This window comes from Abramis brama (genome assembly GCF_963993115.1).
Source record: "Abramis brama genome assembly, chromosome: 11".
Classification (NCBI taxonomy): domain Eukaryota; kingdom Metazoa; phylum Chordata; class Actinopteri; order Cypriniformes; family Leuciscidae; genus Abramis; species Abramis brama.
Genome location: NC_139973.1, coordinates 3,339,603 through 3,352,100, shown reverse-complemented (window position 1 = coordinate 3,352,100; position 12,498 = coordinate 3,339,603). Strand labels below are relative to the sequence as shown.

General features: G+C 37.1%; 1 protein-coding gene across 3 annotated transcripts; it reads left to right on the top strand.

Moving 5' to 3' along the window:
• The first annotated feature begins 2,336 nt into the window (after positions 1–2,336).
• Positions 2,337–12,476, top strand: pltp (phospholipid transfer protein). 3 transcript variants are annotated; one of them, XM_084128370.1, is made up of 16 exons: positions 2,337–2,471; positions 5,299–5,422; positions 5,516–5,615; positions 6,033–6,158; positions 7,544–7,699; positions 7,837–7,900; positions 8,056–8,119; positions 8,202–8,293; positions 9,217–9,393; positions 9,472–9,531; positions 9,620–9,784; positions 9,873–9,940; positions 10,018–10,060; positions 10,151–10,214; positions 11,214–11,290; positions 11,370–12,476. In XM_084128370.1, the coding sequence occupies exons 2-16, from the start codon at positions 5,314–5,316 to the stop codon at positions 11,463–11,465; spliced, it is 1,461 nt and encodes a 486-aa protein (XP_083984496.1). In that variant the 5' UTR covers positions 2,337–2,471; positions 5,299–5,313; the 3' UTR covers positions 11,466–12,476. The 3 variants fall into 3 exon arrangements, with proteins under 3 accessions (XP_083984496.1, XP_083984498.1, XP_083984497.1); XM_084128372.1 differs by lacking the exon at positions 2,337–2,471 and adding an exon at positions 2,530–2,623; XM_084128371.1 differs by lacking the exon at positions 2,337–2,471 and adding an exon at positions 4,256–4,414.
• Positions 12,477–12,498: the final 22 nt, after the last annotated feature.

The following is a 12,498-nucleotide window of genomic DNA, read 5'->3' as shown; positions in this document are numbered from 1 at the left end:
CTGGGACCACCGTTTCCAAGGTTACTGTTGGTAATACACTAAGACAGTGGTTCTCAATTCCAGTCCTCGTGACCCACTGCTCTGCACATTTTGTATGTCTCTCTTATCTGACACACTTAGTTCAGTTCATGGAGTCTCTCCTAATGAGCTGATGATCTGGTTCAAGTGTGTTAAATAAGGGAGACATACAAAATGTGCAGAGCAGTGGGTCACGAGGACTGGAATTGAGAACCACTGCACTAAGACGTCATGGTTTGAAATCATGCATGGCACGGAAGGTTCCCCTGCTTAAACCAGCACATGTCAAGGCCCGTCTTAAGTTTGCCAATGACCATTTGGATGATCCAGAGGAGTCATGGGAGAAAGTCATGTGGTCAGATGAGATCAAAATAGAACTTTTTGGTCATAATTCCACTAAACGTGTTTGGAGGAAGAAGAATGATGAGTACCATCCCAAGAACACCATCCCTACTGTGAAGCATGGGGGTGGTAGCATCATGCTTTGGGGGTGTTTTTCTGCACATGGGACAGGGCGACTGCACTGTATTAAGGAGAGGATGACCGGGGCCATGTATTGTGAGATTTTGGGGAACAACCTCCTTCCCTCAGTTAGAGCATTGAAGATGGGTCGAGGCTGGGTCTTCCAACATGACAATGACCCGAAGCACACAGCCAGGATAACCAAGGAGTGGCTCTGTAAGAAGCATATCAAGGTTCTGGCATGGCCTAGCCAGTCTCCAGACCTAAACCCAATAGAGAATCTTTGGAGGGAGCTCAAACTCCGTGTTTCTCAGCGACAGCCCAGAAACCTGACTGATTTAGAGAAGATCTGTGTGGAGGAGTGGGCCAAAATCCCTCCTGCAGTGTGTGCAAACCTGGTGAAAAACTACAGGAAACGTTTGACCTCTGTAATTGCAAACAAAGGCTACTGTACCAAATATTAACATTGATTTTCTCAGGTGTTCAAATACTTATTTGCAGCTGTATCATACAAATAAATAGTTAAAAAATCATACATTGTGATTTCTGGATTTTTTTTTTTTTAGATTATGTCTCTCACAGTGGACATGCACCTACGATGACAATTTCAGACCCCTCCATGATTTCTAAGTGGGAGAACTTGCAAAATAGCAGGGTGTTCAAATACTTATTTTCCTCACTGTATATATATATGTTTATTTTTTTCCAACTTAAATTAAATATTGTATAACTTATAATTTTTTGTACAAAAATTGCTTAACTTATTTTGATGAATTAAAGCAATGTAAAAACATATGTTGTCATAACTTATTGATCATATACTTTTTTACAATGTACAGTTTACATTTCGCATTTAGATTTTATAATTTAAAAATTTATATATATATAATCTAATATTTATATTACATTTTATTTGAATTATTATTATTTTTTTAATAGTTTTAGTCACTAATAACAATGCTACCTGCAAAAAACATTGTTGGTTTAACTTAAAAAAGTAACCTGGTTGCCTTAAAATTTTGAGTTCATTGACATTCAAATTTGAAGGAGTTTGATTTAATTAATAGAAACTCAAAATATTATGTTATCTGAACCGCATAAATTATCTATGTTAATATTACAAAAGAAAAAATGTTGTGAAAACAAATCATGAAAATATATATTTTTTACAGTGTATGTACTCAAATCATGATTTAATGCTTTCCTGACATCAAAGCCCTGCACGTCAACCCATTCATCAAAGCCCGGAGGTCTACAGAAGTTCTGCGAGGCCACTGAGGGAATTCTGGTCTTTGGTGGGAGACTGGGAGTGAAACCAAATCAAATGTTGTTGAGTCTAAACTTGTGCTGCTCATCCGCCTGGTACATTCCCCTCTTTTCAAACAGGTTTAAACCTATAACTATAAAAAAGAAAGTTTTCACCCCATAATTGGTGGCTAAAAACATTTTTCAGAACTTGATTCTCCAAAGTGAGCTCCACCTTGGTCCTCTGTGGTTTTAAGTGGAACCCATTTCTTGCATCATGTGATTCTATGAAGCCTTGCAACATGGGCTTCTCAGAAGTCATGAACTAATTAAAGGTTTCGTCTCCAAAAATTAAAGGGCAGACTGCTGGAATCTGTTTAATGCAGCCTGGAGCCATCGTTCCACTGTTACTAATGTTAACTTCTAGAAACGCAGCAACTGCAGTTTTTAGAAAATGAAACAAAATTCAGTTATTTGTTGCATGTTGATCTTTGGAAAATGTTTTCTTTGCACATCCTCATGCTGATGAATATTTGCCCCAACAAGGTCATATGACATGAGGCAAAGAGCAACACCCTTTTCCCAAAATGCTTACTGACTCCCAATATAAACTGGGAACATAAAAGAGGGAGGGATGTGAGGATTTAAACACTGATGATTTCCAGATTGCAAGAACATATCTGATTATTCGAAGAGTTTATATCTGAGAGACACTGAAGTTACCCAGCCTGTATTTCCACACCGCTGTAAGTATTCTAGGCTACTATTGTGAAAGGGTATTTGGGGAGGGAAATATGGGAATAAGCTGTAATGCTTGCACAAAATGTGTTCAAAGTTTATGGTTTCACTTTGTGCCATGACTCAAAAGAGAACGAATGCCTTCCCAGCACAAATGGAGGTAGGTTTATGTTTCTAGAAGTCTAAGTTGGACATTTGCACTGTTCGTGGCTATCGGACATCACTAGAACATTAGAAGCTTTTTACATTAATGTTTAATATGTTTTATAGTGTCCTCCATGAAGTGGTTCCGACATTTAGAAAATCTGCATGTCAAAGGAGTAAAATATCAGTTATCTTCATATTTTATTTTAACCATTTAAATGATGACTCAATACTAGTTAGTTTAAATAGCTGCGGTACATTTTATATTATATTGTTTTGCCCTTTGACCCAAATTCACATAACTGAAATGCTAGTTATTATATGAATTATTTAAAAGAATAAAATTATACATCAATATTACATTAATCATTATATAGTAGGCTACCATAATATACATTTATTTATTTTAAATTATTTAAAAGTACAATTTTAAATTAAAAACACAAAACTGTTTTATAAGTTAACACATATCTTGAATGTAAAGTTGGTGTCTATTTTACTTACGTAACATTGTTTTTCTTATTATGTTTGGGGTATTGACCTGAAGAAGCAATCTTGTGTTTGTGAACTATAGTAACTCCACTCCCTTCTCAAAGCAAACCGAAAACACTTGTGAGGAACATTCCTAAACGATTCCCACTAACATGGAATAAATTGTTTGTTCCTCGATTTACTACAACTTGATACATGTTTCACAAAGAACATGTTCATCCTTCCTGAAATGTAAAGACTTCTGGCTTCATTGAGCATAATTTTGTGTCAAAGGTCACCTATCGGTATTGCACACGGACAATGTGTTTGCTGAAAGAAAGGAGTAATTGCCTTTGGATGCTTAAAAAGCTCCTAAGCCCATGCAGGGTTTTATACAAAATGAATGAGGCACTTGTAAAATCTTTCTGCCTGCCAGAGACCATGTTCTTTGAAGCAGGATAAATCAGCCGGACCCTGGGGTCAATGACCCTAAAAAGCCCATTTGTGTGACGTTTGTTTTGGTCCTGTTTGTTCCTGTGTGGGTGACTATAGACACAGCTGCCCCCAGCGACAGTACGCACACATGCGACCTCCAAGAGAGCGACCTCATTCAAGCTGTTCTCTATCATGCTGGTTATTTAGCACACTTTTAATTTTGACCATGTAAGTTTAGTAATTTAAACAAACCATTAGATGTAACTCAATCCACACCAATAGAGCTATGCACATGAATCAAAAGCGACAACCCAGACCACCTTAACCAATTTACCAAAAACCTCTCAAAACACTTGCATAGCAACACCCTGGCAACCACCCAGAATTCTCACAATTGATTAGCAACCACCAAATACACTTTAGCAATCACACAATCTCTTAGAATGTTTCAATCCCCACACTGCCTCTCTCTCTTCCCCCTCTCTCTCTCTCTTCCCCCTCTCTCTCTCTCTCTCTCTCTCTCTCTCTCTCTCTCTCTCTCTCTCTCTCTCTCTCAAGATTCATGTAGCTTTACTGGCATGGTGAAAGAAATCTTTACATTGCCAAAGCATTAATAACAGTATTATTTTTAATAATATTATATAATCTCTCTCTCTCTCTCTCTCTCTCTCTCTCTCTCTCTCTCTCTCTCTCTCTCTGTGTGTCTCTCTCTCTCTCTCTCTCTCTCTCTCTCTCTCTCCTCACTGCCTCTGCTGTCCATTCAGACGAGGCAAACAGTCTCTCCTCCTCTGCACTATAAACACACACGCAGACATACACTCTTCACACACACTGCTACAGAAACAAGAGCGGAAAGACCTGGACTTCTTTGGCTGGATATTTTCTTACATACGCTTGAAAGGCAAGATCATTCTCTCATTTGCTTGGCTGTCTCTGTATATTTAGCTGTCAGCACCCATTTTCCTGTTGCCGCACTGGAGAAGCTCTGTGGTGCAGGACTGGGCTTGGAAAGAGACAGAACTGCCTGTATAAAGCTGCAATAGACTATATCTCTTGATAGTAACTCCGATGTGATCTTTTAGAACTAATAAATGAGGAGGGATTTTTATAGCAAGAGTTTTAAATTTTAATTGAGCTGTTTTTTTTTTTACTTCATTTACATTTTGTAAAATATTCTTTCAATTTAAATTGTAGTATTTATACTTTTTTTTTTTTAAAGTATACTTTTACTTGATTTTAATCCAATTAATCCTACAGAGCTCTAGTTGTACCACCTGTGACCTGACTGCTGCAGATTCATTTCAGCATTGATAGTATTGACATAGAAACACACACATCTGAGTCTGAGAACATGAACAGCTCCGGTTGCCATCTCGTAATTACGGTTACAACATGGCGTGAACGCAGCATATAAACTCATTGGTTTGGTTCAGAAGGAAGTGTAAAAAGCTTCTGCTGTTCGTTTGTGGCGCTCGGTGACTCTCTGTCTACAACTCCGCATAGTCTCATTAAATGCGCTGATGACCTGTCATGTCTGTGTGAACAGGTGGGGAAATACCACAGTCTATGGGAAATACATAGGTTGATAGGCATGTATGTAGCCTATGTTTTAGTTTTTTAGACCACTTCTATTGTTGATTGCTATCAGGATGTGAAGAGAGTTTCAACCAGTAGGCTAAAAGTATTTATAAAACCAATAGCCTACCTTTAACCATTTTTGATGATGCTGGTTGATCCTGGCTCTCGGTTTCCTCTTGATCACTTCGTTAAATTGTTGTTTTTCAGGTCTACTGAGGAATCATGGGACTGCTGAAAGTCTCTGTTATCTTTCTTCTTTCACTCGTCACGATGACTTTAGCACAGCCGCCTGGATGCAAGATCCGCATCACTGACAGAGGACTGGCGATGTGTAAGATATAGCCCAGTATTCAGACTTAAAATGCAACTTATAGTCTCTCATATTAGTCTATAAAAGACTGGCCTCTGTTTGACGTCTTTACAGTGAAGGCCGAGACAAAGAATTTCGTGGAAGGAGAGTTGAGTAACATCACCATGCCAGAAATGAGTGGTACCGAGGGCCGCTTCCAATACACAATCAAAGAGTATGTTTATATTTCATCAAACTGATTTTCCACTTTCATAGACATGCTCATCCGGCGCCCTCATGTGGTCATTCACACACAAAACCCATGAGGATGCAAATGAGTTGTGCACCATTCAGAAATGAAAAAAGCAGAGGTGTAAAGTCCAAGGGTCAGAAAGTTAAGTCCTGCCATATGTTTATTCCACCCATGAACTCAGCCAGCTGATCTCCTGGCTGGAAAACTGTGCTAATTAGCAAATCCAGGTGATTTGAACAAAATACTGAGGAGGACTTTTACGTTCTGAACATGGACTTTACACCTTTGCCTTTTAAATACCAATTCAATTAGTGATTTTGAATTGAGGTAGCAAAGAGGAATGCAGTATTGCAATTTGAATTAGAATGAAAGGAAGTATTTAAACTGATGTTTCTTTAGTGTGAAGGTCACGGAGCTGAACCTGACCTCTGACCTGCGCTTCCAGCCAGATGTTGGGCTGCTGTTCGAGGTGCAGAACTCCTCCATCACCCTCAACTTCCAGAGACGCATCCTTTACTGGCTCTTGTGAGTCTGAAATGCATCTGTAGCAATCAAGCAGAAGACTTGAGGTTACAAGCAACAATAGGCCTACTGAAGTTTATTCAATATACTTCTTTTAAACTATAACTACAGTATAAAGTTTACTTTCAGTCTACTTTTTATTCTCAGAAATACACTGATAATTACACTTAAGTATACCTGACTTATGCTGACAGAAAAGTCTAAGTAGCGTAGGCCATATTTGACCTATCCTTGTACTCAATCTTTTGATCGAGATATAGCCTACTTAAAGTATAATTAAGTATTCTATCCTCCGGTTTCACAGACAAGGCTTGAGACTAAAATGCATGTTTGAGCTGTTTTAACTGAAACTTGCACTGATATATTTTAAAATATGTCAGTGCCATTGTTTTGTCTCCAGATGCACATCAGTAATGTTTGTTTCTAAGGCACGTTTATAAAAGCTACTTAAATGTTCTAATTGAACTAGGGTTTAATCCTGGTTTAATCTAAACCCTGTCTGTGAAACCAGGCCTATACGAATGATGTTAAGTTCAGTATAAAACTACTAAACTAGTAGAGTATACTTCAAACAAAAAAATGTGCTACAAGTATTTAACTAGAAAACTATCCGTATACCTATATGTTTACTTTTATAGTTGCAGTAAAACAAAAAAGTTTTAGTTGTGTACTCAGTTTACTACTGTTACACTTAAAGTATACTTTTATACATTAAAAAGTGGGGCAATTTAGTCCGGATTGGAATAGTACACTTACAAATATACTATTATTAGTATATTAGTATATGATATTAGTATACTTACTACATAAAGTATACTTAAAAATATACTTGAACTTTAACTTGAAGTATATTTATTTTTTGTAAGGGACTTTTATTCGACATTAATGACATTTATAATGTATTCAAATGTATTCATTAAAGAATCCTGAAATAAATGTATTGTACAAAAATATGAAGCATCAGCACAACTGTTTTCAACATTGATAATAATCAGAAATGTTTCTTGAGCAGAATGATTTCTGAAGGATCATGTGACACTGAAGACTGGAGTAATGATGCTGAAAATTCAGCTTTGATCACAGGAATAAATTATATTTTAAAATATATTTACATAGAAAACAGTTATTTTAAATTGAAATAATATTTCACAATATTACTGTTTTTATCGTATTTTTTATCAAATAAATGCAGCCTTGCTGAACAGATGAGACTTCTTTTAATGTAAATGAAAACTAACAGGCATGAACTAAAAGCTATAAAGCTTTGATTCTTTCTATTGAGTGAGAACTGCATATCATACATGATCTGAAGAGCTGTTTGATGTACTTTAAAACCTCTACAATGTAAGTCTCTCACTACAGCAGGTCTTCCCCTTTCTCTCCATTAGTTATGATGAGGGACCCATCAACGCCTCAGCTGAAGGTGTCAACATCTTCACAGTCCTCCATCTCAGCAAAGACGAGGAGGGCCGTCTCAAGATCTCCAACATCACCTGCGATGCGTCCATCGCCAAGATGAGGGCCAAATTTGGCGGGACCCTTAGGTACTTAGGACTGTGTTGAACTTTGAGCATGTCTATTGCAAGTGACACATGATTTGATTAATCAATGAAATAATTTTTTTTGCTCAGCATTTTGCATTACATGGCATATTCTCATGTGCCTCAAAATATTCTCACAGCAGGGTTTATGACTTTATCGGAGCGTTCCTGACTACAGGAATGCGCTTCATCCTAAATAGACAGGTTTGTTTGCTTTTTTCAGTCAGGAATAGGAGACGCCTGTCATGGTTGCTTGCATATCATTGCCCACCCCAAAGAAAGATATTTTAACTTTAATCACATTAGAATACATTTTAACACATTTTAATAGAAATTAACTGCATATATGTCTCTGTCAGATTTGTCCTGCCTTGAATCATGCTGCGCTAGTTTTGGTCAACCAGCTGCTGGAAACAGTCCCAGGTTAGAGAACATGTTGATCATCATAAAACTGTTGTGATATATTTATCTGGCAGACATGTGTTTACCTGACTGTGTTTCTCAGTGCGCACGGAGGTGGACAGTTACGTGGGCATCGATTACTCACTGCTGAGTGACCCCGTGGTGACAGAATCAAGCCTTGATATGGATTTTAGGGTGAGTGACAGATGCAAGTGGTGTTCACTGCAGAGCCAATTGATGTCCTTCTCCCCTGCTCTGGATGGAATGGGTGGAGCTTGCCTTAGTCCAGCCCCGCCTTTGTGGAACTAATGGGTGGGTCCTGACCTTCAAGCCCCACCCATTACATCCAGAGAGGGGGAGCTGGACATCAAGCTCCACCCATTGACTCTGGAGTAATGCATTAAGTGCACTATACTGTTCAAAAGTTTGGGGTCAGCTAAGGTCAGTTTACATTCATCAAAGAATCCTGAAACAGTTTCCACAAAAATATGAAGCATCACAACTCTTTTTTAACATTGATAATAATCAGAAATGTGTCTTGAGCAGCAAATCAGCATATTAGAATGATTTCTGAAGGATATATTTCAAAATAATTGATTTTTGAAAAAATTACTTTATTATATTTCCTAATTTTTTTTATATATATTTTCAAAGTAAATATTATAAGTAATATATATTTATTTAATTAATTCTGCATCCACCCCAAATTTATTTTAAGACTGAAAATGTATTTTCTTGCCCCTTGAAATACATTTTCTAATATATATTTTGGAATTTGAAGGTTACATTTGTAACTACATTGTTACATTTGAAAGATATATTTGTTGTTTACAACATATATTTAGTATAAATTTTACATATATTTTGGCCAGAATATATAATATAATATATTAGCGGTGTCAAATCAATTAATTGCAATTAATCACATCTAACATAAAAGTTTGTGTTTATGTAACATCTGTGTGTACATATATGTATATATATATATGTGTGTGTGTGTATATATATATATATATATATATATATATATATATATATATATATATATATATATATATATATACACACACACACACACACAAAGTTTTTTAATGTATTTCTTCTTCTCTTCTGCACAGGGCATGTTTTACTCCCTTAAGAATGAGAATGATACCCTTGTGAACTACGCTGTGAATCCCGTAGTGAGAGAGTACGATCGAATGGTCTATCTCTCTCTCTCCGAGTACTTCTTCGACAGTGGCCTCTTCTCTTACTTCAAAGGTGGCCTGTTCCAAACACAGATCGCAAACGAACGAGTAAGACGCCATCTAATACACTTCAAAGGCATGAGACAAAAATAAGACAAAAAACAATTATTATTCAACTCATTTCAGATGCCAAAAGACTTAGAAGTGCTCCTCAGGACCACCTACTTAGGGACAATGATGATGCTGGTGAGCAACATTACACTGTCAACATGCAGGAACCGCACAGCAAAGCCTCGGCATTCACTTATTCTCTGTGTTTGTTCTGTCCTATCAGAACCCGGCGCTGATGGATCAGCCTCTGTCACTGGAGATCGAGGTCACCGCTCCTCCTCGATCCACGATCAAGACCTCCGGTGCCAGTGTGGCCGTCACCTCCATGGTCAAAGTGTTGGTTCTGCCAGCAGGAAAACCACCAGTACAGCTCAGCAGCATGACCATGGTGAGAACTATAATACATATGCACAATGCAATAATTCGTTTTATGATGAAGGGATGCAATAAATGCACCAAATTTGTCCGTGTTTTAGGAAGGTAAATTCAATGCCAAAGTGTCAATGAAGGGCAAGCGCTTGACTATCCATTTAGATCTGAGAAGGTAAATATAATGCACAAACATTGAACATTTGACAACCTCTTTTAACACTGATTTTGAACTGAGAATCTGTTTTTCAGGTTTAAAATATACTCCAATCAGTCTGCTCTGGAGTCTTTAGCTGTAAGTTTCCTCAGACGTTTCAATTTCACTTTGAATACACCTTATGATAAAAAGAGTGGAGAGCAAATGTAATGACGATGTTTCCTTCAGCTTATTCCACTGCAAGGTCCCCTGAAGACGATGCTGCAGATATCTGTGGTGCCTCTCATTAACAGTAAGTCAAACAATGTGTATATATTTAATGATACTTTAATGACGTAATGTTGTGAAATATTATTACAATTTTCAAAATTAGTGTTTTCTATTTGAATATGTTAAAATGTAATTTATTCCTGTGATCAAAGCTGAATTTTCAGCATCATTACTCGTCTTCAGTGTCACATGATCCTTCAGAAATCATTCTAATATGATGATGTGCTGCTTAAGAAACATTTCTGATTATTATCAAGATTGAAAACAACTGCTTCATTTTTTGTAAGGAAACGGTGATACATTTTTTTTTTTTAAAGAAATCTTTATACATTATAAATGTCTTAAATGTCACATTTGATAAATTTAACACATTCTTGATGAAAAAAAATGAGTTTATTTAAAACAAAAAATGCATTGATCCTAAGTGGGATAAGAGATATGTACTTAAAGGGATACTTCACCGATTAGCATTACGCTTTGTATCAGTAGAAACCCGGTAGTATTTCGAGTGACCGTGCTTCCCTCCCTCATGTCCCCCTGAGACGAGAGATTTCTGTATTGTGTGTCTGGAAAAAAAACTCAGATGACGCAAAAGTCGTCATTTAGCGTCAGAGGCTTCTTTGTCCAGCGGCGAGAGACTCCAGCCAGTAGGAGGAGCTCGTCCCGCATGTCTTCAACCCGCCCATAGGGGGATCTCACGATAAAATGCAGTCTTTTCAGTTTCGAGTCAATAGTCGCCTAGTTGTATCATTTCTCCCGATACTGCCCTCTGTAACCGGTAGGCGTGGCTTGGGCCTCGTAGGGCAGCGAAGCAAGTGCATTCTGGGAGTCGTTGTCTTTCATCCACATGATCCAAAAATACATTTTCTGGCTTTTCTCAGTCTAGAAGGCACCAACTTTCACATTTCTACTACATAAATGACCCAATTTAAATACACATTCATCTTTCCAGCGGTGAAATATCCCTTTAATATATTTGGAAACATCTATCTAAATGGTTCATCCTGTGTTTTCATGTAAGATTACATTAAGCGAGGTGTGCAGATCCCTCTACCTGACGGGTTAGACTTCATTGAAGAAGTGGTCGAGTATCACAATGTAAGTTAAAGGGAAACTTTTATTATTTTAAGTTTATGCTATAGACGATATTATATGTTTACAATCCTGTATTTGACAGGGCTACATCATCGTGGGAGCAAACCTACACTTCAGAACAAGTCTGCGAGAACTAATCGAGAACAAGCTGTCGGGTCACACAGACAACGAAGTTTAAGACGGGAGAAGAGCTCTTCTAACATTAATGCATGTACGCACTCATGCACAGATACTAAAATATGGAGCAATAAATGGAGGTTTTAAAAGAAGAGGACTAACCTCCAAGCCGAAGCATGATGTTTGTTAACTGTACAGAACATTTGATCCTCAAGACCTGCTCTCATTAGTCAACATGAACTCGAAATTAACCTTATTTACTCTCTGAATACATATTCCTGGTGTTACTGTGTATAATTTGTCAATGCACATCACTCCTAAGAGAAAAAGTCTGACTTTATTTTCAGCTAACATGATGCAACGCAAAAAAAACAATTCTAATACCTTCTCATTAGTTATTGCAATAATTGACTGTTAATATAATGAATATTTGCAGTGTCTATTTATGAGTGCAAATAATTTAGCTTGTTGGCAAAGGCTGACCATTGCTTACGTATTTGACCGTTAGCACAGCATAATACTTCTATTTACACTTTGTGCAAACAGTATCTATCACTATTTGCTCTGTGTAAATACCATCTAACAGTTTTGCATTTAGTGTAAATAGCTGTTGCATAAACATTACACCAATGTAAGCAAATAAGAAAGTTTACAAAAAATAAGGGATACGTAGAGATGCTTTTTAGGATTAACTGGGTGCCGGTGGGGTTTCGATCCTCTGCAGACTCATTCAACTCTGACTCGGTTCTGGTATGAAATGCTCACTAATGCCATCTAATTAATCAATGCATTAAAATCAAGTTTTGTTCCACCTTTCTGAAGTAAATGGGTTGCAAATGCAGGTTCATGTTGACTTTAATGGTTTTGCATAAGTGTCTGAAACCCCCAAAACACGTTCAACTGCTATACTGTGTGCTTAGCTGGATGTAACAAAATGTATTTGTACTTTAGGTTGAATTTTATGATTTTTTGTACAAGTTTTATCTTATATTGACTGTTTAATATGCCTTCCTTCATTTGTGAACGAAATTACTGTACCTCTTTATAAAAAAATTACACGTTAAAACTCAAATTTTTAGTCCATTATTGAAATG

Bases quoted from the DNA above. Each gene is read 5' to 3' on its own strand.
- pltp (XM_084128370.1), top strand. From the start codon at position 5,314: ATGGGACTGCTGAAAGTCTCTGTTATCTTTCTTCTTTCACTCGTCACG. The intron at 6,159-7,543 runs GTGAGTCTGAAA...TCTCTCCATTAG, and splicing joins CGCATCCTTTACTGGCTCTT to TTATGATGAGGGACCCATCA. The intron at 10,061-10,150 runs GTAAGTTTCCTC...TGTTTCCTTCAG, and splicing joins CTGCTCTGGAGTCTTTAGCT to CTTATTCCACTGCAAGGTCC.